General features: G+C 38.4%; 3 protein-coding genes across 19 annotated transcripts in view; 1 reads left to right on the forward strand and 2 right to left on the reverse strand.

The window, feature by feature from the left end:
* The first annotated feature begins 30 nt into the window (after positions 1-30).
* On the forward strand, positions 31-5,319 carry fam219ab (family with sequence similarity 219 member Ab). 2 transcript variants are annotated; one of them, XM_039670405.2, is made up of 6 exons: positions 31-420; positions 1,785-1,884; positions 1,968-2,070; positions 2,152-2,232; positions 2,324-2,399; positions 2,732-5,319. In XM_039670405.2, the coding sequence occupies exons 1-6, from the start codon at positions 364-366 to the stop codon at positions 2,888-2,890; spliced, it is 576 nt and encodes a 191-aa protein (XP_039526339.1). In that variant the 5' UTR covers positions 31-363; the 3' UTR covers positions 2,891-5,319. The 2 variants fall into 2 exon arrangements, with proteins under 2 accessions (XP_039526339.1, XP_039526340.1); XM_039670406.2 differs by having other exon boundaries at positions 35-420; positions 2,324-2,378.
* klf9 (Kruppel like factor 9) lies at positions 5,315-9,765 on the reverse strand. Its single transcript, XM_039670824.2, has 2 exons — positions 8,946-9,765; positions 5,315-7,361 (listed from the first exon to the last, which is right to left on the reverse strand). The coding sequence occupies exons 1-2, from the start codon at positions 9,322-9,324 to the stop codon at positions 7,084-7,086; spliced, it is 657 nt and encodes a 218-aa protein (XP_039526758.1). The 5' UTR covers positions 9,325-9,765; the 3' UTR covers positions 5,315-7,083.
* A 2,582-nt stretch (positions 9,766-12,347) lies between these two features.
* trpm3 (transient receptor potential cation channel, subfamily M, member 3) overlaps positions 12,348-27,550 on the reverse strand; it is a 127,681-nt gene continuing 112,478 nt past the window's right edge. For 8 of the 16 annotated variants that reach the window (XM_089130403.1, XM_089130402.1, XM_039659057.2 and 5 more), the window contains 8 exons: positions 26,315-26,443; positions 25,583-25,834; positions 25,265-25,439; positions 22,197-22,304; positions 20,892-21,042; positions 19,911-20,104; positions 19,489-19,621; positions 12,348-18,161 (listed from right to left, as the gene is read on the reverse strand). In XM_089130403.1, coding sequence (XP_088986529.1) covers positions 16,655-18,161; positions 19,489-19,621; positions 19,911-20,104; positions 20,892-21,042; positions 22,197-22,304; positions 25,265-25,439; positions 25,583-25,834; positions 26,315-26,443 — 2,649 coding nt within the window. In that variant the 3' untranslated portion in view covers positions 12,348-16,654. The remainder of the gene's footprint in view (positions 18,162-19,488; positions 19,622-19,910; positions 20,105-20,891; positions 21,043-22,196; positions 22,305-25,264; positions 25,440-25,582; positions 25,835-26,314; positions 26,444-27,550) is intronic. The other 8 variants (XM_089130410.1, XM_089130409.1, XM_089130406.1 and 5 more) reach the window with 2 other exon arrangements.

A 27,550-nucleotide genomic window follows, 5' to 3' on the forward strand; every position in this document is an offset into this window, starting at 1 on the left:
AAATCTTGTCATCCCGAGGTTATTCAAACACCCACAGACAACCCTGCCAGCACAATGTCTGTCTGATGCTAGTCTTGGGTGGAGCAGACATCGCTCGATGGCGTTGAGTGGGGCGGAATCCGTGGTGCTGTTCGCGTCTCGAGACTCGTTTCTCCCGGAAGTGGGTGGTTAAATCGCCACTCGGTCACTGCTGGCTAACGAGCGATCGCTGGGATGAAGGAGAGTCGGGGATATTCTTGGGGCTGACAAATATCCGACGACACAATAGTGAAATTAAAATTTTAACCAATTAGTTTGCGGTATATCCGCAGAAATCCACTAAACGCTCACACAAAAAAAAAGCTCAGACACCCCGCCGCCAAGATGATGGAAGAAATTGACAGATTTCAAGTGCCGACTGAGGCGGAGATGCAGCCTTTTGTAAGTTAAACCATCCGATTAAAGCACAAATGTTGTCAGTATGCGGTTTTAATAACATTTTGATGAGCGAATTGTAGCTTAATATGAACTAACGACCCGTGGAATATTTCATTAGTCTCATGTTGTGTCATCATAGACCGTTATTTCTTCAAAAATGGTAAATATCTTATATTACGAGAGATCGATGATGGTTTCTTCTGTCTGATGTGAATTTTTGCTTGCAAATGTATGGATGCTATATGATGATGCTGCGCACTGAGACTGTTTGTGTCTCCCTGCATCGAAAACAACACCAGCTTCATTTTATTTCATAACTTCAGCTCGAGTTGTCCTTCTATCTCTTCCTACTTCCATCGTAACGCTGTCTGTAACATTTATTTGAAAAAATGTTAAATACTGCGTGATCTTTCTTTAATCTCATAGAGGCCTTCACATCCTTTTGCTTCATCATGCAGAATACGTGCTATGGTACCTGAATAATGTCATACCCCTCCCACCCATCCCAAATTCATCAATAATTCTCAGGAAAATAACCAGCTCTGCTCGAAGAGACATCTGGGTGGCCCATATTTAACCAATGGCCCATACAGCAGATGCTCGTGTTGCTTTGGTTAGTTCTAGATCAATGGTTCTCATTTGGTTTTGCTTCAGAACCCAGATTTTACAGCGGTCATTAAGTGGAGACCCAACACAAAACTCAAACTATTTATATAATGTTACAGATGTAAATAACAGTGGAAATTATTCACATGAACTGCATAGATCTAATAATATGCAAAAGTATTAATGTGACCGAATTAATTGAAGAATTGACAAAATGTTTTTTTCAAAATTTCTGCTCCCTATAGGCTACTCAACACACAAAATATATTGTGATTGGCACAAACCATGTTTATTCTCGGTGCAATAAACCAATATTTAAGGTAGTCTTGGTGTGCAACCCTTCTGCGACCCATTTTTTGGTCATGACCCAGTGGTCTGGTGTATATTATATATTATTATGTGCATACAATATGTAAAGTTTTTGTGATCAACATTCAGTCTTGTACTGTGCCTATGTTTTTCCAGTTTTCGGCTTTTGTAATATTAAAATCGGTCATAATTTTTTATCCGTTCCTTATTTGAATTTGACAAAATCTAAGTTTTGCTTCTGCAAATGTTGTGTTTCCTTTCACATCAATCCCAGGGTGTGTTTTACTGTTTTAGAATGAGCTGACATAAATCATACAGCAGACATACAGTGATGCTTTACTCGTTCACATTGATGGAAATGGACAGAGCAAAGCTCAGAAGAACAGACATCTCATCAAATTGACTTAATCGATAAAACTAGACAGTCCTGACACTTCTGTCTTGTTCACCAGGATCCAGCATCATCGACCACATCAGAGGCAGACTCTGATACCAGGGAGAATGAACCTGCAACCCTGAACTATAAACCCTCTCCTCTCCATATGAAGATAGGTTTGTCCATACTGCCAAATGCCAATGCATTTTTTTTTTGTGCAATTATGTATTATAATATGACATGATTTTTCTCTGTATAGACAAACAGAGAGAGATGGTTAGGAAAGGTTCGCTGAAAAATGGTAATGCAGGAAGCCCTGTCAATCAACAACCCAAGAAAAATAATGTGATGGCCAGAACAAGGTACAAACTAGAGAAAATAATCAGCGTTTTCCAGTTAATCCAAAAACAGACTGCTAACTCTGTATTTCTTTCTCAAACCAGGTTAGTGGTTCCCAATAAAGGCTACTCTTCTTTAGACCAGAGCCCAGATGAGAAACCTTTAGTTGCTCTAGACACAGACAGGTAAGCTCTTCACACATCCTCCACTTCTTTATTTAATTACGTCCCCATTTGCTACGGGCTTCAAACTCACTGTTTTCACTTGCCTTTGCAGCGATGACGACTTTGACATGTCTAGATATTCCTCATCAGGATACTCATCAGCCGAGGTGAGGTCTCTATGGGAACAGGTACCTATGAACTCTGGTTAATGTATTAAGCCCCATACCACAAGCATCATGACCGTGGATTTCTTTGTCAAGTCGCTCACAATCTTTTATGCACTAAATTCCCTTTCATCTCTCCTTGTTTTCCTTTAAAGGTCACCATTGTCAGATTCATGTTGTTATACATGTCATTGATTCATTAAACCAATAAATGTACCAATCAAGCTATTGAACCAACCCTGTTGTCCTATAAATCTATTACATAGCTGCTTTGAGGAAAATGAAATGAATTACTATGATTTAATTAGTGACGGTTATGCAGCACGGCCTGACATGCTGTTCGTTGCTTCCTGCAGCAGATAAACCAGGATCTGAACATCCAACTACTGAAAGATGGATACAGGCTGGATGAGATCCCTGATGATGAAGACCTGGACCTCATACCGCCCAAATCCGTCAACTCCACCTGCATGTGCTGCCAAGCCACCTCCTCCACTGCTTGTCAAATCCAGTAAACCCATCACCTTTTCTCCTCCTCGTGCTCCCTCTCTCTCGTTTCCACCCCTTATTCCCATTCATAACCTCAGATAAGACATCTAATCAATATTACAGTGGGAAATGTACAGTACAGTAAACGTTACGATAAACATAGTGTACAGGAAAATGTGAACACACACACACATACACACACAAAAACGCATTACATGTGCTAACACACACACATACACACATTTACTGTAACATATGATTATTAACATGACTATTATTGGTTGCTTCCTCCTATGGCAGGATATGCACTGTTTTGCTAATACGCTAGGAGAGTCTGCTCACTTTCACCTCCTAGTCTGCATTGCGTTATACTGTAAAAGTGAAAGTAGAACAAATAAAGCTTTAAAACGGCTTTAATTGTGGTTTAAAAACAGCTACTTGATGTTACAGAGAGTTTGAAATAGCTTATTCACAGAATTATCTGCTTTCATGTCGCTCTCATTGCATTAACGTTGTCCTTAGGGTAAGATTTGATTTCCGTACGGATCTGGTTGGATGTTTATTGTTCGTGGCTGCTATTTGAGGCTATACTTGGGTTTGTTTTTTGTTGAACATTTTTGCATGTTGGTGCATTTGTACTGCAGCGCTAACAGTAGCCTTGTCTGGCATGCACCAGGCCATCACACTTTGTTTTGTTTACTCTTGGTGTCACATACATGTATTTAATTGAATCATGTTTGAAACTACACTGGATTTGAGATGTGAATGTGTCATAAAAAGAAAGGCAATATTCTTCTTTGAGAATTTGATCTGATATGTCAAGGCCTGGACTGTTGTTATTTTCACAGTACCTCTAAAAAAGATTACATGAAGCCCTTTTGTGTCTCTCGATGCAGTTTTTTTTAAAGGGGTCATGAACTGGCTTTTTAAATGTTAAATATTGTTGTCTGAGGTCAACTTATGATGTTTGCTTGGTTTTTGCATTCACAAACATCAAAATGAATAAGTATTAGTCTATTTTCTACCCTAGTTTTGAGCCTAGCTGAAAAACGCTAGGTTTTTATGGGCGACTGAAGACTTGGAAGTAAACACCCACTGCTGTGAATGGATAACAGTTTTACATATTATAATGAGTTACAACTCACCCGTCGTCGGTGCACTTGGGGGAAATTTCTTTGAAAACGTCCAATGTTGTAAAATGGCAACCGGAATGATTTGCCCATACATGTTCGACCCAGAGTCCGTGTGTTGCACAATTCCTGTCAGATCCAATATAGACGGCACAGCACCATTCTTTACTCTTAATCGGTCTGCAAATCCAGTCTTGTTTACAAAACAATCCTCAGTGAAATGAAGCGAACAAACGGACAATGTTTTACTTCATCAGCTGGAACGTCATTAAAAATAAAGTTTATCCATGCAGTCCTATTGGAATCCAGAGGAAGCATATGCAGCGACTGTCTTCTCCCACAACCAGGCACTGCACAATATTCTGTATTGCTCGGTAGCTCGATCCGGTTTGTCACCACGAGGTAGGAATCTATGTTATTTGGCTATGCGTGAATGCTCGATTCGGTGGGCGGGGCTAAACCGGCCGCGTTAAAGTAGGCGTCGATCATCGTTTGCTGGGGCTGGTGTCAATAAAAGCTTTTATTGGACTAACAAGGACGTTTTCAGTTCTGAATCCTGATATTCTTATAATATGATGACCTCTTAGATGTAAAAAGCTCAAGGAAAATTTGATTTCTCAGTTCATCACCCCTTTAAAGGTCAGAAATCACTGGGTATGATTTAATCTGAGATTTTCTGTTCTGTTTAGACAGAATGTCCAAACATGTTAGATAGTTAAAGCACCTGTAAGCTTTCTTACGGGAAGTATTGTTTTGTTCAGGTAGATGCTCAGATATAACATATTTCATACGATCACTGCACTTCATGGAAATGGTTACTTTTTCAGACATTGTGGGCTGTTTAAAAGTACTCTTTTCTGCTGGTCTTTGGAAATAAACTATGAATGTTACTGTTGCTAAAATGATAAACTTCCCTGGTCTATCTTAACATCCATTATTATTATTATTAAAAATGATTCAAGCTGTCAATGATTAACCTGCACTGTTAATCTACACATTCGATATTTTACAGATTTTACCTTTCAATTCAGCTTTGACGCATTTTGCGTTGTCTTTACACTCTACATATTGTATCGATCAAGTTGTATCTCAAAATGCAAATTGCTTTCATTTGAACTGCTCATATTCACTTTTTTGTGAATTTTAAAACAGTGTAATGACCTGATGTATTCAATTCAAGCATAATCAAAGGTGAGCATTTGTTGGACAAAAGCTGTGTTTTTATGTTATAATTAAATATGTTAATTATGTGAGAAAGTCCATTTATGTACTAACAATGTTGTTATTGGTTTCAGTGATATCAATAAAAGCAGACCTGAATTAGACTTCTCTTTGTTTTAATTAGTTACCCTCTTTGCGCATAATTTACAGGTAACGAACGTTGAATGTTGCAAAAATGATATGATGATGTAAAAATACAGAATATTTATATACAAATGATAGTGATGTAAAAATACAGAATATATATGCACAATGAAGTCTGTAATATGCAGATAAACACATCACAACATTAGGATTCACACTACGGAACTGAGAAGACTTTTGTAAACAACAGCAAAGTATTTCTCTATAATTTGCTAATTAAATTCTGCAATCTAAGATAAGAGTACTAAACCTCAAAACAGAAGGCACAGGTTGAGTATTTTTACAATGATTGTGTTTCAAATGACCTGCTCACAACCTATTAAACATATGGAACATCTGGAAAATAAATTAGCACAGACATTCTGTGATGATAAAAAAGCGTAATATTTGTTGATCAGTTATCATAACATAAAATATAACAATCGATACAAGATGAACAGATGCATTGACAATTATTCACATTCAAAATTCTGTTTGTGCTTGTCTTTTAAATGTCTGATCATCACAACAGATTCAAACTAAATCTACATTCAAATAACATTATTAATTATTTCAAGTATTTCAACAGCTGAATATGAATCTGAAACCCCCATAAATAAAACTAAGAAAAGAATATGTTACACAGGTTCATTGACTGAAAGTAAATACTTTAGGCTAATAATAAAACTAAAGGTAGTGAGAAAAAAATTACAATCTCAGTTGTGGATGGTTCAGCTGTGCAATATTTGGAGATTAAAGGCACAGATCTTGCCTCGTGTTATAACATAACACGACTGTAGATGGCGATGGTAAACTATTAATGAGTAAAACTGTTGGCAGGCCAACATAACAGCTTATGAAAGCTGATCAATGTAAAAACAATGTAAAGCTTTAAAAAAAATAAAAAATAAAAGTGTCCTGAATAAAGGGTATTTTTAATGCTCTAGCTTAAATGTTACATTATTTTGCATAACTGATTAGAATATGCAAATAATTACTTATAATTGCTTAAAACAAAAGTGTGATTGTGTTGACAACATGACAATTTATCATGTTAAGTTATTTTCATAGGTACCCAGACGTTTTAACATAATTCAAAACCTGTCTTCAACACTAAAGTCAACACTAAAGTCAAACAAAAAGCATTCACAGCGATTATTTTAAATTAAAACATATTCACTTCCTATACTGGACCACTTTAAATGTTGACACTTCACCCTGATAATTGAAATGTGTCTGTTTCACATAATATATTTTTACACAGACACTGTTCTTTTCCCTTTGTCACAGTGGGTATGTAATAAATCACCTGGCTCCTCTCTGTTGACATCAATCCCATCTTTGTGATATAATGTTAATACCTGTCATTTATACAGATTAAATTATACTGTAAATATCCTTACTTATTTTAAAAATAACCCTTGGGACTTTATTACATTATTTCTGCCAAAAATGCATAGTTTCTCTCCATTCCATTGAGAAGTCCCATTTTCAGTCTTTGTCTTGGAGTACTCCTGCAAGCTTATTTTGTAAGACTCGATTATGATGTTTTGTATGACTCCACCTGATGATATCTTTAATCATCAGTTAATAGATAGCCTATCATTAGTATATAACAGCTGGATTTCATATCAGATAGATAGTTCATAGATGTCATTAATCATAAATAAAGACTCTAAGACCTGAACTGGGTGTCAGAGATTCAGGTAAGAGAGACATCCAAAATGTGGGGGTCACGTAGTTGCTCAAACACCAGCAGACATGTGATCATTGGAGCCAGTGGACGATGTGGATGTTGAAGAGTGTCGTCTTCGTCCGGCGGGACCCTGGAGCATATTGGGGTGAAAGCCGGCGTGTCTGCGGGCGTGCTTGGTGAGGTGATCGCTTCGCATGAAGCATTTGTCGCAGAGCGGGCACATGAAGCGCTTCTCCCCTGTGTGGGTACGAAAGTGTCGTGTCAGTTCATCTGACCGGGAGAATTTCTTTGTGCAGCCTGACCAGGTACACTGAAAGGGCCTCTCACCTAAGGACACACACACACAGGAGAAATGTAAGGGCCTACTGATAATGCAACTTAATATAGTAAGGCTATAACAAAACCTAATCGACACGGATTCATCAGTGACTTGGTAACGATTTATACATCCGTTACTTTCGTTGATGAGCTTTAAGAATTCGCTGATTTTTTTATTTAGTTATGGACGTTTTGCGCTGGATGTAAACGCACTTATTGGGACTGGGAGGGGCTGCACTTGGCTACATTGTGGCACCACGTGCCAGTTGTTTACAACTGTGAAATCAGGAGGTGTGTACATGACGTCATCGTTGCTTTGAGTTATAGGATAAGCCCATAGATGCCTCATTTGCTGTCTGGACATTTGAGAGCAAGTTGACTGGGCATCTGCAACCGTAGTTAGAATATATCTGCTATTGACTTCAGCAGATGATTTTGCTAAACTAACACAATACAACAAGACGAAGACGTCAGCTAAGACGACATTAAAAAGGTTACCATAGTAAAAGTAAATCCATTAAAAGTACAATAGTAAAAATATAAGTAAAAATATTGAGTTAGTTTAAACAAAACCAACACATCCTCACCTGTGAAAGATTGTCCGATTTCTTCAGGAATTTAAACATCTGCGGCTTCACAACCAGAAGCTGCGCAATGTTGTGGCATCATTGATTCTTACTGTGAGTGACGACATGCTGACCGTTCCAAGATGGCGGGTGCGCCGACGTGTCTGGAGCGGTCGAACTTGTAACCTATACATTCCTATGGACCTTATGCGCCAGAGAAACAATCGTGCAGCCATCTTTAGAACTGTGTTTGAACTTCCGTTATTGCGGTAGTCCTGTTCTATGACATCGCTATGTCGAAGAGTAATTCGTTTGTGAAGTGCATTTACTTAGCCTATTGAAGAGTTAACGAAAATGATCGTGAGCATTTGTAATATTTGGAGCGGATGTCGTAACAAATGTCAGGAGACCGGGAAGATTTTAAAACTAGCGGTTCATTAATTTATCCGTACGATCTTACTTGCATGTTAAGGAAATAAAAACAGGAAGACAAGGCAACGAGTGCACCGCTGAAAAGGGGCGGGGCAACACAAGGTCTATTTGGGGTTAGTGAGTGTCGCATTGATGTATGTGTGGACCATCAAGGATCGACCAATAACCACGACTAGCCTACTAGAATATAATTCAATAGAACCGAACATATTCACCATAACAAAATCATTAGATTGCAAATTAGCAAGTCTGAAATGATAAAATGTTCGGCTACCTCTAGCAATTTCCCGTCACACGATTGCGCAATTTTAAGATCACTGTGACCTGCGTAACAATGAGGACTAAGCAACATGTTTGCTCTCATTTTGGTTAGAAACATTGTGTTCCACCCTGGTGTACACCCTGAGCGCTCCCCCTGCGGTTACACCCACTGTTACTGGCAGTTCCTGAAACCGAACAGTTCCTGAGAACACGCGAGTGTGGGGCGTATATCGGCGTTCCAGCAAAACGAACAGTCGGTATTGAATTACTGGCATTAGTCAAGTAATTGAGTACATATAAGCACAAAATTCATTCAACCGTGCTCATTTCATACCGGTGTGTACTCTGAAGTGCGCCTTGAGATGGGACGATTTGCCGTATATTTTACCACAGCCAGCATAGGGACAACAGTGTCTCTTCTCAGCTGATACATGCAGTCTGTCACAGTTCCATGTCCTTTTCACCCTGCATTTCTCCCGGTTTTCCTTTACGCCGGTTTGATTCTCCGCATCACAGTCCACCATACGCTTGGTGCTGATTCCGCTCGGGTTGCACTGATTTAGGTCCAGCAGAATCATTGCGACCATTAGCAGAGTCCGACTCTCTTGACTTTCCCCGGGTCCCTCCTCGCCGGCTAGTTTGTCTGTGCGGTCAGAGCTCGATCCGTTTGAGATCGGATCCAAGGACCTTGCAGCAATTTCAACGTCCGTCATTGTAGTTACACAAAGTGTGCTGTAACTGTAGAAGTCACCAGTGCCTCAAATACTTCAAAACAAAACTCAGGGCGCAGTGTGGATGCTCATCACATGGACATCGGGGTCCAGACGACTCCGGTAAACGTGGTTTCACGCCTACACGTGTTTTTCCCAATGTGACTGGGATGAAATGTTCCCGGCGAAGGATAAAGGAAAATAGCGTGTGTCGCTTCTTGCGTCTACACGCTCACGAAGCAGTTGTCTATCTCAATATTATTTCAAGTATATAGAAAGCGTGGAAACTTTGCGTAGGCTAGGCTATTCTCTTCTTCCCTCACAAGTGCGTCAACTCTGTATCGCTGTTTACTGTTCTGTTCCTATATCTGAAAGAAACTACTTCGCGGAATCCCAAGGTGTCATCATACAGCTCGCAGCTGATTGGGCAAAGGCCACGAGCGACGCTCTGAATGCACTACCAGGAATCACCTAGGCAGCCTGAGACTGAAGAGTCGTGGATCCAATGGTGTTCAGAGTTTGAGACGGAGGGCGTGCTAACATGACAAGAACAGTATAGCATGCATGTCGTGCCTCCAGAGTTGACACACTTTACAGTTGAGAACACCGTTTCTAAAAAAAAGTTGTTGTACACGTTTGCATTAATCAGATTTAGCATTGGTCACAGACATTTAGCTAGTTACAGTTAAACACAATGTGGGTCAGTCTCACGATGTATCGCGTTATTTAGGCACGATGCAGCGCAAAAATACATAACATTGTACATTGACATAAAATCAGTAAATAAACCATGTAATAAAGGTAGATAGAGATATTAGTGTATGGAAATTGCACCAAATAAGTGCTTTTTCAATTTTACATTTATTTACATATACTTATATATATATATATATATATAGGCTATATATATATATAGGCTATATATATATATATATATATAGGCTATATATATATATATATATATATATATATATATATATATATAAGTCAATATGAACTGTATATCATTAATGAGGGTGTTCAAATGATGAATGTTCGAATGAACTGTGCTTCACGGGGTCACAACCACAGCAATAAATATCTATTTCTACGAACAATTTTAGGCCCCCTATCAGCGTTTGACATGCCTTTTTTAATCTCTCAGCCTTCATGGAAACTGGGTGCACGGAAGAATTGAGCAATTGTTCGATTTACACGCGACATTAACACGTTTCATTCCCAACTGTCCCTTTCCTTTCCTTAAATAAAGCGACGCGTGCATTTGAGCAGATGATTTTGTGACAGTAAAATAACTTCGAGGCGGGCCCTCGTGAAGGGCCATTGGAGAAGTTAGAAATTAGCCAATGAGAGCAAACGTAACACGACTCTTTTCAGAGTAATCTCCGAACTGGTTCACACTGAGAGACAGTTCTAGGAAATTATGGGAACAAGACAAACGACCCTATTTTTCAAGAGTTTTCCAGACATGAACGAACGGCATTATAAATATGATGACCAAAAAGCATATAGGCTACATTTACAATAGAAGGACAGCATGAGGTTATCCCAGAATGCATCATAGTAAGATTTTGTGATAATCTAAATAGTTAGATTGTCTTATTAGATAGCCCGATTTAAAAATTTAGAATCATAACACTTTTTTTTATTAACAATAGGCTACTTGGTTATGGTCAAACAACGCTGTCAGTAGCCTACGAGATGGGTCACGTTGATGTTATTTCTCTCAATCCAGCCCCACACACGTGTTTGTTTTTGTAGAACAGAATGTACCCTGAACTAGAAGTGAACTTGAACGCCTCCCTACGATGCAGAAAGGACAGTGCAAGCAACACTTCCGCTCGAATGCAGAGTCATGCTTGTGCAGAACAGCACTCCGAACTCAAGGACCTGTTCTTTGGGAGGATGTAAACAACCACAGCACACTTAAGGAGCTTTCTAGAAAACATACAGGCAAACGCATCCATAATAGACTGCTGATTTAGACTAAATTAATAAAATACAAATCAAATAAATAACTTGACCACATGATCACTTATTTTGGGGTGCAACCTTTTTTTTTTGTCACAAAATGAGAAATTGGCTACAATCATTTACTACTGTTGTCATTGACTACTGTAAATTTTAAGTCAAATTTACATGATAAAATATGTATCATATTTATATTTAAAATAAATAAAGTTGTTAAAATTAAATTTAAACAAACATAATGAAATAATAAATCAGATGCCATTATCTTCAAATAATGTAACTTTTTCGCAATCCATCACACTGACCTAATAATTTCCCCTAGTAACAAAATGAACCACAATGATGTTTTGAATTATATATATTCTTTTATTTGTTAATACATGCCAAACATCTTATTCACATTGAGGAATACAGTAAACACATTTGTATTTGCATCCAAATACTTAGCCTTCTACCGTAGGACAAGAGCCCTCAGATCCCTGCTCTCTGTTCTCTCATATCTCTCATTCAGCTCGAATCATTTGGAAGAACAACATGCATTTTAAAGACACTATAAGTAAACTGAGACCTTTCCGTTCAACTACAGCATTATTGCAGAAAACATGTGCTTGGACTTGTTAGCAGGGAAGTGCTTATCAATAAGTTTAAAAAGAAGTGGCGGGAGGAGAAACTTGACTAAAAGTGGTATACAAGTCACAACCTTTTATGCTACAGTATAGGAAAATATTAAGAAAATACTGTACATAAAGTTATAAGTCATCATGTCATTTTGGCACACTGGGTAGGTTGTCATAGTGTAATGTCTTCAGACACAGAGACGTTCTCTTAAAATCCTATTATATTAAACAATTTTTTTTTTTACATCCACAGAAAGATTTACAGATCATATACAGAACATTTACATGTGAAAAAAACAAGTGTCATAAATATGCCCACTCTTCTATCACAAACAAGAGAGCGAAACAGAGGATAGTGAGAGAAACTTGCATTCAGTAACTTCGATCAAATGCCCCCTCTGTCTTCTTTTGCTGGAACCAGTCCAACAAGAGGGTTTGTTAAAATGACATTACCCTAAATAATAGAGCATGGACATGTTTTAAGGGCCTGTGTTGTACATGCATTCCTTTTTACCTGTTTTAAGGCTCTTTGCAGTATAATCACCTTGTAAGAGTGTTAGCGCCTTCCTTGTGAAGGAGAGCAGGCCCAAATAAGAAACAATGCTTAAAATCATATAAAATGAAGCAAATCTGATAAATATATTGAATGTCATACTAATAATGATTTGAAAATCATTGGTTATTTGAAAACCACAGTGATTAGAATTACTGCTATACACAAAAAAATAATAAAAATAATGCCATTTCGTATTTTATGTTTTTGGTTCACATACAAGCTCTAATACCAAATGTACATTTTTTTTTTTACATTTCAGAACACTGTGACTGTAATAATGTTAAATCTCTTAGCAGTATTGCACATCTGTAAGGCAAATAAAATACATCCAATGAGTGATGCACGTGGTGGAAATGGAATAGGTGGAGTAATTCATTTACTAAAAAGTGACTATACTGAATATAATTTACGCCAAAGATACAAATGCCATTTCTGTATTGCTTTAAACTTCTCTATTTCATTTGATAAAAGTTAAACAGCCATTTAAAACAGTGAATTGTAGAGCAGTAAATGTTCTACTTTATTTAAAGTGACTGATTGATTTAGCTGAATTCAATGAATTGTTAAAAACGGAGTCTGTCCAGATCTCCTTATATCCTTCTGAATTCCCACTATGTTAAATCAAATCAATAAAATGATATATACCCATTAAGAATAAAACAGGAAGATAACTTTCTGGGAAAAAAAAGATAATATTATGTACTAGTCTTCATTATGTCCTTCCAGCTGATTAGTGATGAGACTGGTGTGCATAAAGAACTCCTGCTTTAAAGTGCATAACACTTCTTACTGACTGACCGACTCTCTGTGGCATCTTGCATAGCAAGTCAACATATAGTACCTTTTCTGTGTAAAACAACGCCATTATATAAAGACGATCAGAGTTTTTGCTATTGAATCCTTTTTGGAAAGGCTCTCTATGCATTTTAACACTTACAACAGTCTAAAAGTATGTTTGGAATGGTCTACTATCATACTACTATTACCACAGCAGCACGCAAGAATGGAAATACTTAGATATTATATTATTACTGCAGCTGACAATACAATGTGCTTGACCTTTCATTTGCAGTGTATTATAGTATACTAGCATTCCATACCAAACATGCTGTTAGTGTAGAGTTCAACTGGTTAGTCTTTTTTAAATAGGTTCAAATGGGCACCCTTTTGTGATATATTAAGAACAATACAGACTAAAAATGACTAAACATGATCATTTAGTGCTTTAAAATTTAAGTAATCTGTTTTTTATTTAGATAAATTATGCACAAACTTATGCTGTATTCAGACACCTCATACTCGACTAATCTGCTGTGTGGGTTTGAAATGACAGAACATCAGTGTTAAAAACCTTGTCACAGTCCTTTGGTTTCAGTCGTTCAGTCGTTGGTTTCAGTCAATTTGGAATGAAACCACCTTTCTACCAGGCCTGTAGGACATATTCTCAAGTCTATGGAGAGAGAGAGAGCATGATTCATGCTGTGACAACGGTGACCCATATAAGCTAAAACAGTAAGTTGCATTGCAAAGTATTGTTAAAGAGCCCCTATCATGGATTTTTGAAAATGAATGTTCATGTAATGTGGAATATAGCTCTAAGGGAATGAAAACATCCTGCAAAGATTTATATCTGAAAGTGCACCGTATATAAAGTTATTGTCTTTCAAAAGTGAGAGTCGACTCTGAGTCTATGAAATGAATTGTTTTTGAAACGACTCATTAGCTGTTTCGTATACAAAACATTAGCTCATTGGCCGCTCCCAACAACTGCGCGCGCAGACGGAAGTGTAAACTTGAAGTCTAGAACACATTCAAATCTATGATTAAAATACTTCAGCTGAATCGAATCATGTCGAGAAGACGCTGTGTTCTACATTGCAAAGACAGTTCAGCCACTTGTTTTCATTGCCCAGGGACGAGCATGTGAAGAATCAGTGGTTAGAGTTCATATTTGCAACGATACCACAACAGTATAGCCCGAACCTTGTGTTCTCATCATTTTAATGATGAATCATTCAAAAACATAAATGAATCAAATAACAGCAGCCATATCACCCTGTAGCCAAAGACTGGTTGCCCATTAAAGCTAAGCAGTGCTGAGCCTGGTTAGTACCTGGATGGGAGACCTTCTGAGAAAGCCAGGTTGCTGCTGGTAGAGGTGTTAGTGAGGCCAGCAGGGGGTGCTCACCCTGTGGTCTGTGTGGGTCCTAACGCCCCAGTAAAGTGATGGGGACACTATGCTGTCAAAAAGAGCACCGTCCTTCGGATGAGACGTTAAACCGAGGTCTTGACTCTCTGTGGTCATAAAAAATCCCAGGATGTCTTTCGAAAGAGTATGGGTGTAACCCCGGCATCCTGGCCAAATTTGCCCAGTAGCCTCTGTCCATCATGGCCTCCTAATCATCCCCATATACACCAATTGGCTTCATCACTGTCTCCTCTCCACCAGTAAGCTGGTGTGTGGTGAGCGTTCTGGCGCAATATGGCTGCCTTCGCATCATCCAGGTGGATGCTGCACATTGGTGGTGGTTGAGGAGATCCCCCCCTTCTATGTGAAGCGCTTTGAGTGTCCAGAAAAGCGCTATATAAATGTAATGAATTATTATTATTATTATTATTAAGTATTATTAATAATGTTTGCTGTTATGTTTTCTGTAGCATACACAATATAGTTATATTTTGTTGTGTGTGTTGTGTACACTCCGCGCAGCTTCTAAGCGGGGTAAAGTTAGTTTTGTTTTTGATATTCCACAGATATTCACTAAAAAATGTCAATTACCTCCTAAACGACTTAGCCAAAAGTTATTTAAACCCAATTGCCGCTAAAAAGGCAAGGTTAACAATGTTTCACAAGCTTAATTTTCCATATTTTCGCTCTATATAATAAGCACTGCCCCTCAAAAGCCGCCACAATGTGAGTTTCGCCGGGAAAGGTCGCTCTTGACGGAGACGCGAGTATAAGGGACCGTGTGGAAAGTGCACTTTTTCTGACACATTTGTTCAGTATACAATTTTCAACACTTGACAAGCTATAATCCATTAATGGTAATGCCTACGGTTTACCAATAACAACTGACTGGGTCATTTGACCAATCGCCGCAGATTCGCGTCACTCAAAGGAGGATCGTGCCAATCGAAAATGAATCGTCGAACGAATCATTTGGGAGTCGTTGAGCAAATCAGGTAAAAATAAATGCATATTATAAGACAAATAAAGTGTTTATCCTTGCATGCACGTTAAAATGTTTTTGGGAACTCCCAAAACAAAAATAGGAACATTTTTCAAATGCTATGATAGGAGCTCTTTAAGGCCTGTTCACACCAACATGAATGTTCGGCACAAAAGTTCAGCATGATTTGCACATGATATTTGTCTGTTCAGACTAAAGTGTAAAAAAAAAAAAAATGCCAAAATCACTCTTAGATATTAGGTGTCACTAATAGAAATGCTTATAATTTACCCCGTCACGCAAAGTACGACACAACTTTCCGTGATTGACACTCACTTGTCAGAGAGACAAAAAGGAATCAAGCAGTATTTACATGTTTTCGAACAGCCATTCAGATTTTTTCATATAGCCTACTATGGTAATAAACAACACAAAAGTACAGAGACCAGTGAGGCGGTTTTAGATTCTGCCTCTTCTATTTACTGTTGTCACAAAGTCATCGTTTTATGTAATGGCAGAGGCTCTGGCCATGTGACTAAAAGCACAAATCATATTGGTTGGCTAGTTTTCTTCAAAATGCAATGAAAAAATACATTAGAAAAACCTCTCCAAAAATAAAATGATTGAAAATGGAATGAAAATGTTTATCGCACCAAACTTTCGTACCAAACATTCGTCTTGGTGTCAATAGGCTTTAAATCTCAAAGTTTTCCCTAATTATGAATATAGCCCCAATAACACTTTCAGAGCACTTTCAAGTTTGAGGGAACTGGAACTAACGTTGGCCTAATGGCAGTGGTCAAGTTCTGAATTTATGAGTTCTAAAGAAAATCTGACTTTGCATTGCAGTGTTACAATAGGAAATTAACAGCAATTTGATACCCATTATAAAACATTCCAGTGTACAGCTAATTACTCAATCAGACAGTACTAATTAACGGACTGGCCCTTGGATTTTAAACGAGGTAGAGCCACCCTACAGGAACTAGATCTACAATGCCATCCCTACTGTCCTGACATCATCACGTGTAATTGTGTCTGCTGTCAAAACTTTGGAACGCTGAGGGTTTGGCCAGTTTTCTCATGGACAGCGAGTCTGTTTTACCCTCCAGTCTTGCCCCGGCTTTGGCCTTCTGGAAAGGATTCTTCGAGCTCCCACGGCCCTTGTCCATTCTCTCACTTATGGAGAAGCTCTTTCGAGAGTAGATGTTGGAGTGCGACTCCTCCGAGGAGGAGCAGCTGTTTGCTCGTTCTAGTCTAGAGATCGGTGAGCAAAACGGGCCCGGTACGAGGCCCAGGCCCAGGTCTGCACCCATTCCCCCGCTACTGCTACATTGACCCCCCTTACCTGTATCTGCAGAGCCCTCAGCCAGTTCCTCTGGATCGGACTCGGCGTGACTGAGCTCGGCGTCTCTCTCAGGGTGCGAGACGCCCAGGTCTTGAGGCTTATCGAATGTAAAAGAGCCTCCGGGCGAGTCAGACCGCTCTGGGACAGGATAAGGGGTAGAGACGCAACGGATGTCTATGCAATCTGTGATGCTGGTATATTCGGCTGCCTTCACCTGCACGCCCATGCCGCCGTAGTAACCACGTGAAGTGAACATCAGGCTATGCGACTTAACCATCGATGGCTCATCCAGAAACAGAGGCCCTGCTGCAGATAGGAAGCGACTGCTCTTGGACCGCTCCAGCACGCCAGCTGACGGCGGCGGCGAGGGGTCCAGGTCCCAGGGGGGCAAGTTATCTGGCAGCAGGTGGGCAGAGCAGAGTGATAGGTCAGCGGCGGCGCTGTCCTCAAATAGGACCGTACCGTCCGACTGTCTTTCGCTGCCCCCTGCCCTTCCACTGCAGTCTCGTCCCCCTGAGAGCACGGCCTCCATGATCTCCGAATGCAGAGATGAGTCTCGAGCAAGAGTTGGAACTGTCCGGACTGGCTCCAAGAAGCTCTCAGTAGGCGGGATGTCCTCTGAGGCAGAAACATAGATGTCTATGCAGGAAGAAGGGCGAAGTTGCTGCTGCACAGATAAAGTATTCAAAGGTATGGGCTTGGACTCTTTGGGACCTGCTCCAGAGGACACAGACTGTGAGCTGTTGGCCCGATGGAGACTGAACAGCCTATCTTTAAAGAAGCCTTCCCCCCGATCTGCTCCACTCTTATCTTTGGAAGAGTGGCTCACGTAGAAGGAGTGACTGCGGACACGTGGGGCCAGAGCGGTTGGAGAAGTAGGAGAAATGGACTCCTCACCACCCTGCTCCAGAGACTCCTGTAGCCTGTAGGAATTGCCTTCTTGGCTGTTGAAACTGCTCTGGCGCAGGATGTAATTTGTATCTGTGCAGTCAGATGATGTCCTGGACCGGGCTTTGTTGACTTCGCCTCGATCCATACCAGCAACCCGCTCCAGTGCCACAGCAATGCGGCCGATCATCTCTTCCATCTGAGCGAGCCGGATGTCCACAGTCTGCAGGGACGCTTTCATGAAATGTTCCCTTTCATTCACCTCCTCCAGACGCATCGCCATGTTCTCTACCCTGAGTGATCAGACATTAGATGATTGCATGAATATTAGGCCATCTAGTAATGTTGTTTACCAATTGAAATAAATTGAACTTTTAATTACCAAAAATATGATTAAAAAGTCACAGTAGTTTCACAATAGTACTGTTTTTACAGTATTTTCCAATAAAGGGTATGTAAAGATGTAGCACCAATCACTAGTCCCAAGTTCAACACATGAATGAAATAACTTCTTGTGGTGAAAATGTTTAGATAAAAAAAAAAATCTGAAAAAAGATCCGCAAACGACAATTGGCCAAAAAGCACACGAGATTTTATTATCCAGAGGCGACAATAAAAGTGCAAAAGTGCGCGAAACAGTTTTCAGGTTAAAGCCTTCATCAGTGCCATGTTTTTCCAAGCATACACCTGTGGTCATTTACAAACAAGCTATGCACTTTATTGTGGCCTCTGGACAATAAAATCTTATGAGCTTTTTGGCAAATTTTTGTTTGCAGATCTTTTTTCTGATTTTACAGTATTTTTATTCAAATGAATTTCACTAATGAACAAAATCAATTTGTAAAAACATTTTGTTGTTATTTGTATTGCATACATTTTAATTGAAAAAGTTTTTCAAATTGGGGTTCTAGGACCCTGAAGGGGCCACAAGAGGATGCTAAATGGTCAGCATAAAATTTAAGGTTGTCAAAGTAAACATGTTAACTTTAAATCTTTATTAAATATGTTTATAGAAACACTTTACCAATTTACTCAATACATTAACTAACACTGACAGCTGGTAAAAATCTCATTGTTTATTGTTTGTGCATGTTAGTTAATGCATTACCTAATTTTAACAAATACAACTTTGTATTTGATTTTACTTTGTATTTGTATTTGAGTAAATGCTGCTTTGGAAAAATAGATATTTGTGAAAATGAATTTCCAAATAAATCATAACTGAATTAAGAATGTTTCTCTTCAGGTTTATGCATCTAACATTATACTCTATACTCTAATAATATTTTGATGTACAGTCAACTTAATACTAAGTAAATATTTCTCAAATGTTTTTTTTTTTAATATTGGCTTTAGCTTCAGTTACAACGTAAAAGCCAATAAATGAATTTTGAAAACAACACTGAGCAACATATTACATGAGATATTATAAAAAACAAAGTATGGCTGTGTATACACAGTACATGGAAATATACTGTATGCCTGTTATATTTCAGGAAGAGGGTCCCTCAAGGGGCTTATCATATTTGGGGGTCCTTGCCATTGAATGTCTGAATACCCCTGGTTTAAAATACATTCTACAGTGTTAATATTCTTTTGTGTTGTCTGTGATGTTTTAACCTTTCAGATGTCACACGTATCCTCTCGTCATTGGAGGAATTGAAGCGATCATCTTTCTCCCTGAAATACTCCTCCATACACTGCTCTTCGAAGTCATGTACTTTCTTCAGTTCATCTTCAGTAATGAAGAGCTCTGTGGGAGGAAGAGTTTTTTTTTTTTTTTTTGGTCACTGTGACTTTTTCACATTATATTAGTGAAGTCCAAGTGCTCTCTGTCTTCATCACACTGTAGTAGAGCATCATACTACACATACCTAATTAATATGCAGTACAAATACTGTGCATCACTTTTGCATGGCACTGATGGCAGTATACAGAAAGATATTTGAGCACAGAAATGTCTCGCTATTACAAAATAATCATGTTTGGCAAAAGATTTATCAAAGAGAAACTTTAAATTGGCATGCGTTGGTTTCACTCACTCAGCCCATAGTCACGCTCATCCTCATCATGCTTCCTCCAGCGACAGCAGAGATGTTTGAGGACCATAGTTATGTGGCTAAAGATGATGAGAGGAGGAGGAAGGACCGGACGCTCATGGAAGGTCATGATCAGCTGGTACCTCTGGAACTTCCACACCTGGTTGGAGATGGACTTCACTTCAAAGAATGTGTTACTGTGAGAATGAAAAACAATATTAGAAGCATTCAACATTGTTTCACTGGTCTGAACTTCAGACGGCATGTGATGATGCGTGCATAGAAATCTGGAATTCCATATGTCATTAGTCAAAATGCCGGTCATGTGATATATTCATATGACTTAGTATTTATTTAGATGGTAAAAGCATGCCATAATGTTATTTTAATGTTCTTAACCAATACGGAATTAACATGATGCAATGTATAAAAGAAATAGTAAAACAAGGACAAAAAAAAAAAGGATTCAATATGACAATTATTATTATTATTATTTATTATTAAAATATAATTGCAGGAATACAAGTTTCCCTTTCGTATGGGAACTCCTACGTCTCGTCGGAGGAGTTTCCAATGAATTGGGTTCACGCTAGGGAGACCAATTGCCTGCAAGTCAATTAAAATGAGCCATTTGCCAATTGCTGGACTTTAGTTAACATGTAATGTACTAATAATGTAACTAATAAACATGTAACTAATAATGAAGATCTACAGAATGTATTAATCTTAGTTAATATAAATGTCAACATTTACTAATACATTATTATTTTTTTATTTGCTAACATTAGTTCACTGTGTACTTAACATTAACAAAGATATATAAATCTGAGAAAACAAAAGTTTTGTTCATTGTTAGTTCATGTTAGTTAACAGGCTACAATAACTATTAACCTATTGTAAAATGTTTCCAAAGTTTTTTTCAAAGTTTGTCTATTGTTTAGATTTAGAACAAGCACACACAACATAAATATTCATTTAACTTACTTAAAGACAGCAATGAGCAAATTAACCAGAAGGATGTTGGCCACCAGCAGGTAGCAGGCCATAATGGCGGGGACAATCCAAGCTCCGGTTTTGCAGGGTGGGAGAGTAACGATGGCTCCATCCTCTGTCGTGATGTTCTGACCACATGGGGCTGTTAAAATATACATACGATACAACTGAGTGTTTCCCAAAAAATCTATGAACTGTCTGACCAGAAAAGAAAAGAAAATATTTGATTTGTCTTTGACAAATAGCAATAAAGGCCACTTTAGAAAAGAAAACTACTACCTACTACCTTTCTGATACATGCTCAAAAACATCAAAATAAAAGAAAAAAAGTGGGTTGTGGATAAAACTTGAATGGAAAGACTGTGCACCAAGGTGTGGAATTAAAAATATATTCCATATGTAAAGTTGCATCCCCAATATATTTAAACATATGCAATGTTTAAAATATATTGATATTAAATGTACAGCATTCTTTTTTTATGGTTGCTTGTAGTTGGTTAGAATGCATTGACAATACATCATACGTTTTTTCCAAATGGGATGGTTCAGTTGCTCAAGGAGAAGAAAGTCAGTCAGGTTCATATTAATTTACATATTTATTAGAATGCCATTTACTGGTTTCAATTTTTAAAATCACACTCAGGAGCCCAAAGTGAGAGAACTGAAGTAACAGGTAATATTGAAAACGCAATTTTTAATTTCTTTTTTGTTAAATTCCAAATTCAAATTGTCAAAAACTCTGACAACTGAACCACGTGAAAAAACTTTCATACTGATGAGTGGATGTATATAGCGGACATATGAGATGGTCTCTTTCCAGAAACATGTTGGGAGCTTATTTGAGGAAACGCTGATGCTCATGCTCTATTAGATGTTTATAACACGTAATATCAACCCAGTGGATTTTTCACCAGTAAGTTGTTCACCAATGTAAGATATATTGTGAAATGAGAAGGAATCACAATGACTTTGCGGACTACCATAGTAATGGGACATCATTTAGTGTTAGCTGGCTGTAGGAGGCTCATGATGGTAACTTAGCATTATCAAAGTTTCAAGTTTCCATGATAGGGTTTTAAAAAACTGCAATTGGACCTAAGCAATTTATTATTGTCATAGCACCTTGAACATTTCCCCCACCACGGAAACCTGTCCAATAGCCTTGCAGTGCCGTGCAGGGGTGTCATACACTCAATGACCATCAGGGGACGGAGATGAGGTTATGGCATGATTGTGAAATTAGAATGGCTCTGGTGACAGAGATATATCTAGCAGAATTTATATATTGGAAATTGCCTATATGGGATGGACCACTGCTACGCCCAGGTCCATGAGTGCGAAAGTAATTTTCGACCAGCCAGAGTTTTTCATTCACTTTGTGCTGTAGCTTCCTACTATTCACATCTGAAACAAAGAACGAAAGCGTTATTTCAGCTCTCTTGTCTTTGGGCCATCAATCTCTCAGTGCGCGCACACACACACACACACACAAAAACAAATAATTGAAAGTATGCATACAACAAACATACACACACACACACACACAACTAATGAGAAAACAAAAAGAGATGCTTATCCACGTGACCGAGGCACTACATTGCTATGAGTGTAGGGCTATTGATTTATTTCAGACATAAGAAAAAGCATAAATCTGCATGAAAGAATAACAACAATATAAGTGCTCAGGTTTTGCAGCAGATACAAGTCAAACATCTTTATTATTCACAACCTATAATTAGGTAGAATCATTCAATTTGATTATTGCTACTATCGTCACATTCCTTCAAACTTTTAATATATGTAATTTAAAGGTGCAATGTGTAACAAAGTTGAGTATCTATTAACAGAAATGCAATATGACATCCATAACTATGTTTTCAGTGGTGTATAAAGAACTTACTTAATTAACCGTAATGTTTTTATTACCATAGAATGAGACATTAATAGCTCCATAACCGCGGGAATCCCCTTCTATGAAGGTCGCCATGTTGTGACGTCATATTCCTACCGTAGCCGAACGCGAACAAACAGTGCTACAGAATGCGTTTCATCACTACCTTGAAAGAGAAGTAGCGGAAAGCTAGCCTTACACTCCGTGAGTAGTGACTTTTCCCTTGTGAGTGGTGTAAAATATGTAGTTGGGATTGTTTCATGTAACTTAGTTCTCCCTCGCTGTGTTATGGGTTTGTTATGTTGGGGATATATGTGCTGTTACGTTCGTGAGACAGCTGATGATTAGTATTCATGTCATTGACCGTAAAACAGTACGTTACAGGAATCACTAACCCGTCGATAGAGACTTTTACTGAAGTCTTTTATCACTAAAGTCGATCGCGAAGAATTTTAAAAATCAGAGAAAAAAAGCCTATTGTGTGTAGTAAATAGTATCTATGGGATGCGGAGATGACATGATTGTAACAGCGCGCGCACTTCCGACCTTTGGACTCATGCGATGCAGACGCGTCCCAGCTCAGCCACAGTAACAGCTCATATTAGCCAGCTAAACTATTACTACCCTGTTAGAAAAAATATATAGCTGCTCCCTCGCTGTATTATGGGTTTGCTACAGTATGTGTGGAGAAATGTGCTGCTGGTTACGTTTGTGAGATAATCAGCTGATTATTATTTTATTAAATTATATATTAAAACCCTTGATCCTCACCTGACTATGGCTTTGTAAACAGACAGTATTCATGATGTGGTTTATAATGGACTGTGGTACAGAAACAGTGACAATGTTACACACTCTTGGCTTACTCTGGCTATTCTCTGCTGTCTCAGCCGACGAGATGTTTGTCCCGTTTTAGCAACCGTAGCTTCTTCGAAAGGGAGGGGTGAGCAGTGGGCTGAGCCCTTAGTGCAAACCTGGTGCAAACTCGCAACCGAACCACTAGATGTCGCTAAAAGTCACACATTGCTCCTTTAAGAAATTATTCCCCTTTTTCCCTTTTGAATGTGATTCTATGATTTGATTGTCTTTAATTTACTTTGAGTGAACTAAACCTGATGCATGGTTCAAGTTATATTTGAATTAAAAAAAATATATATATATATATATTTAGATTTTATATGCTAGAGTTCCAAAGATTTTTTTCCATCAAGGATGCATTGAATTGTTCAAAATTTACAGTAAAGACTTGTACATGACACACACACACACACACACACACACACATATATATATATATATATATATATATATATATATTTAGCAGTACAAATGTTGTAAAGATTGATAATAATGGGAGTACTTGAATATCTGAAGGATCATGTGACTGAAAACTGGACTAATGACTGTTGAAAATTCAGCTTTTCCATGACAGGGATAATATGCATTGTAAAATATATATTTCAATAATTCAATATATATAATTAAACTGTAACAGTAACCATATTACTGTTTTTACTGTATTTTGGATCAAATAAATGCAGCCTTGGTGAGCATATGAAACTTCTTTCAAAAATATAAAAAAAAAAAAAACAAAAAACATTACAACCCAAACCTTTTGAACAGTAGAGTCAAAAATGATGTCAGGCTACATTATACATCCCAAAGGGAGATTTTACTCCAATGCCCATTTATATGATTTTCAATTTCACGCTCTAACACAATGGTTCTCAACTGGGGATCAACAGAAAACTTCTAGGAAGGCTCCACATTTATATGATTTCCTTTAATATTACAATACTTTAACTATTAAAATGCCAAACCATGAAATAATATTCATGTCTTTGCTAAAAAAAAAAAAAAAAAAAAAAAAAACGTAGCATCAACATTCATTCAGACTATTTTTATTCTGTAACCACAGAATCATGAAAAAATAAAAAAACAAAAGTCATGAGAATAGAGTTAAATGTGGCTCGGTTAAAGTTTTTCCACCCTAAGCTCTGGGGATGAACAATATAGATGAAATAAAATCAGATCACAAATTCTAAAAGGTAAATTACCCATTGAAACATAAGAGTGCTTTTCTTAGTTTTTCGTAGTGTTTTTCTTTTGTTTTTTACTCACTTTTGCAGATGCTCTTCTTCTGCAGTTTTACTATGAACAATTGGGTCTTAAAACCATTTTGAAATAGCAGAAGCACTGTTCCGTATGAGAATATAAGTACAGTCATTTACAGAACCATTTAAAGAACATACACAAGCACTATACATCACAAAATCTGATCCACATATAACCGTTTCAGCAGTTAAATGCAAAGCTTTAATCATATTTGTGTGCACGTTTATGCTATCAGATAACAGCTTACCATATTTGTTCATACAAGCTGACCATTAACCCTGAGGTGCTGTGTGTGAAACTGAGTATACACAAAATGCCCATGTGCCCCTGGTAAATGTTAGTAATAAGCCAGCCTTACGGTCAATTTGGTCAGCAAACACCTCTCCGTAGATCATCCAGTATGGCATGAAGAAGATGTTGCGTGCCAGCATCCAGGATGGGTCCTCATTGGGATTGAGAATTGCCTGCCGTGCCACCCCGAAACTCATCAGCACTACCAGCATGATGATCACAAAATACATCATGTCAATCATCTACGTTCACCCCAGATTATTGAAGAAGGTGAAAGGAAGGAAGGAGAAAGATCAAGAGTGTTAGGAACTGCTACACATCTAAATAAGTCATTTCAAATTGCTGTCAGAGTTCATTATTAAACCAATCAATCAGTCTCCCTCACCATCTTGCCAATCATCATGACGTACGGACCCAGGTATTTATTCACTCCGAAGATATCAAGCAGTCGTATGTACCAATAAATGATATTGACGCAGTAAATGACCCTCCCATAGCTCATCAGGGGCGGTTCTTGTAGGCGAAGTACCATCCCAATGGAGAAGATGAGAATGGCCATGAGGTCAGTGACGTTCCAGTACTCCTGTAACCACACTTTCACCTTCTGCAGGAGCTTCCCCGGCTCTGACATGAGGATCTAAGGGACAGGAGAGAGTTAAACAGTTAAGAACACGGTGTTAGCCCTCATGTTGGACAAATGAACTTTTCTAAACAACTGTAAACCAAAAACAGCATAGCAGTAACAATGCGACTTTTAATCGTTTCATTTAAAATAAATGTTTTTTTATAAAATGTCATTCATTCCTGGGATGACAAAGCTGAATTTTCAGGATGGACATGGACAAATAAACTTCAAAACAACCATTAACCACCAGACAAGAAGCAAAACATTTGCATTTATTAACTTCCACAAGAGGGCAGTAGTGGACTGTTTATTTGAAAGAGTGCACATTCTGAGGTCTCCTCAACAGCAAGTTTTTAACTGAATGGCAGCTGTGTAATTATATGCAAATGTAATTATAAGACACTGCCTATGAATAATAAATGATCTTTTCCCACATTTCAGGGATCCAAGGAAACAATATTGTTTTCTCACTGAGGTCTAATGAAGACTCACCTCTCTCATCTTCTCGATGCCATTAGTGAAGATGTAGGCAATAACAATCCACTCTTGAGGAGAGGGCCACAGGTCCATCTTCACTAGCACAATATAGTTGAAGAGCATCAAGTACCCTACATAGGCCAACTGTGGGAATACAGAAGGTCATGATTTGATTAGGGAAAATATATAACTTCTTTGGTCAGTTTTAGCTCAAACAATAAAGTTTATTAAATTCATAGAGAATACATTCTGGTTTTCATTATGTTAGATGACCTTACACAAGAGTTATTATAGTTTTGAGTTTTTGGTTTCTGTTTTATTTTTCAATACTGTTTAAAAGTTTGAAATAGTAAGATTTTGAAAGAAATTGAATAGTTTTATCACTCAATGACATGCACAAGGGTAGCCGAGACCGTGCACTAATAGGTGAGCACTGCACTGCATCCGACCTCACCCTCCGGAGCATGAGTGTCGTGGCGAGCGCGATCGGTCTGGCCATATCCACCTTAGTGGTTCAGGAGCGCCATCGTTGGCTGAGCCTGGTTGATATGGCGAATGCGGAAAAGGTTTGGTTCCTGGTCTCCCCAATTTCCCAGGTTGGGCTAGTTGGCGACACGGCGGAGAACTGCGCTTAACAGTTCACACACTTCAAAGAAAGAGCAAATTCCTCTGATATTTTCTGGTTCCGAAAAAAGACGGGGGTCTTAGACCCATTCTAGATCTAAGACAGCTGAACGAAGTACTTGTGAAATGCCAGTTCAGAATGCTCACAACCAGGAAAATCCTCTCAGAGACTTGCCAATGTCAATAGATCTGAAGGACAGGTATTTCCAAATACAAATTGGGTCACGTCATAGGCGATTCTTGAGATTCTTCTTAGAGGGCCAGGCATATCAATACACAGTCCTACCGTTCGGCTTCTCTCTAGCACCCCGTACATTTACAATGTGCATGGACGCAGCTCTCACACCTTTGAAACTTCGGGGCATGCAAGTTTTGAACTACTTGCACGATCAGCTGATTCTAGCTTGATGACACTCATAGAACTAAGGACGATATTACTCGAACATCTCGAGAATCTAGGTCTCAAAGTCAATTGGGCGAAAAGTTTGCTGTCTCCCAGTGAGAAAATATCTTGCTGTATATGACAGTGCGATTGTCCCCAGAGCGCAGACTGAACATTCAGTGCATCAGGAAATCCTTCCACTGTGGCACTATAGTCCTGCTCTATAGGTTTCAGAAAATGCTGGG

This window comes from Pimephales promelas, chromosome 4, assembly GCF_988280905.1.
Source record: "Pimephales promelas chromosome 4, fPimPro1.hap1.1, whole genome shotgun sequence".
Classification (NCBI taxonomy): domain Eukaryota; kingdom Metazoa; phylum Chordata; class Actinopteri; order Cypriniformes; family Leuciscidae; genus Pimephales; species Pimephales promelas.

Coding starts and splice junctions, on each gene's coding strand:
- fam219ab (XM_039670405.2), top strand. CDS start 364: ATGATGGAAGAAATTGACAGATTTCAAGTGCCGACTGAGGCGGAGATG. Junction 2,233..2,323: donor GTTGCTCTAGACACAGACAG/GTAAGCTCTTCA, acceptor TTGCCTTTGCAG/CGATGACGACTTTGACATGT. Junction 2,400..2,731: donor TGAGGTCTCTATGGGAACAG/GTACCTATGAAC, acceptor TGCTTCCTGCAG/CAGATAAACCAGGATCTGAA.
- klf9 (XM_039670824.2), bottom strand. CDS start 9,324: ATGACGGACGTTGAAATTGCTGCAAGGTCCTTGGATCCGATCTCAAAC. Junction 7,362..8,945: donor GCACTTCAGAGTACACACCG/GTATGAAATGAG, acceptor GTGTGTCCTTAG/GTGAGAGGCCCTTTCAGTGT.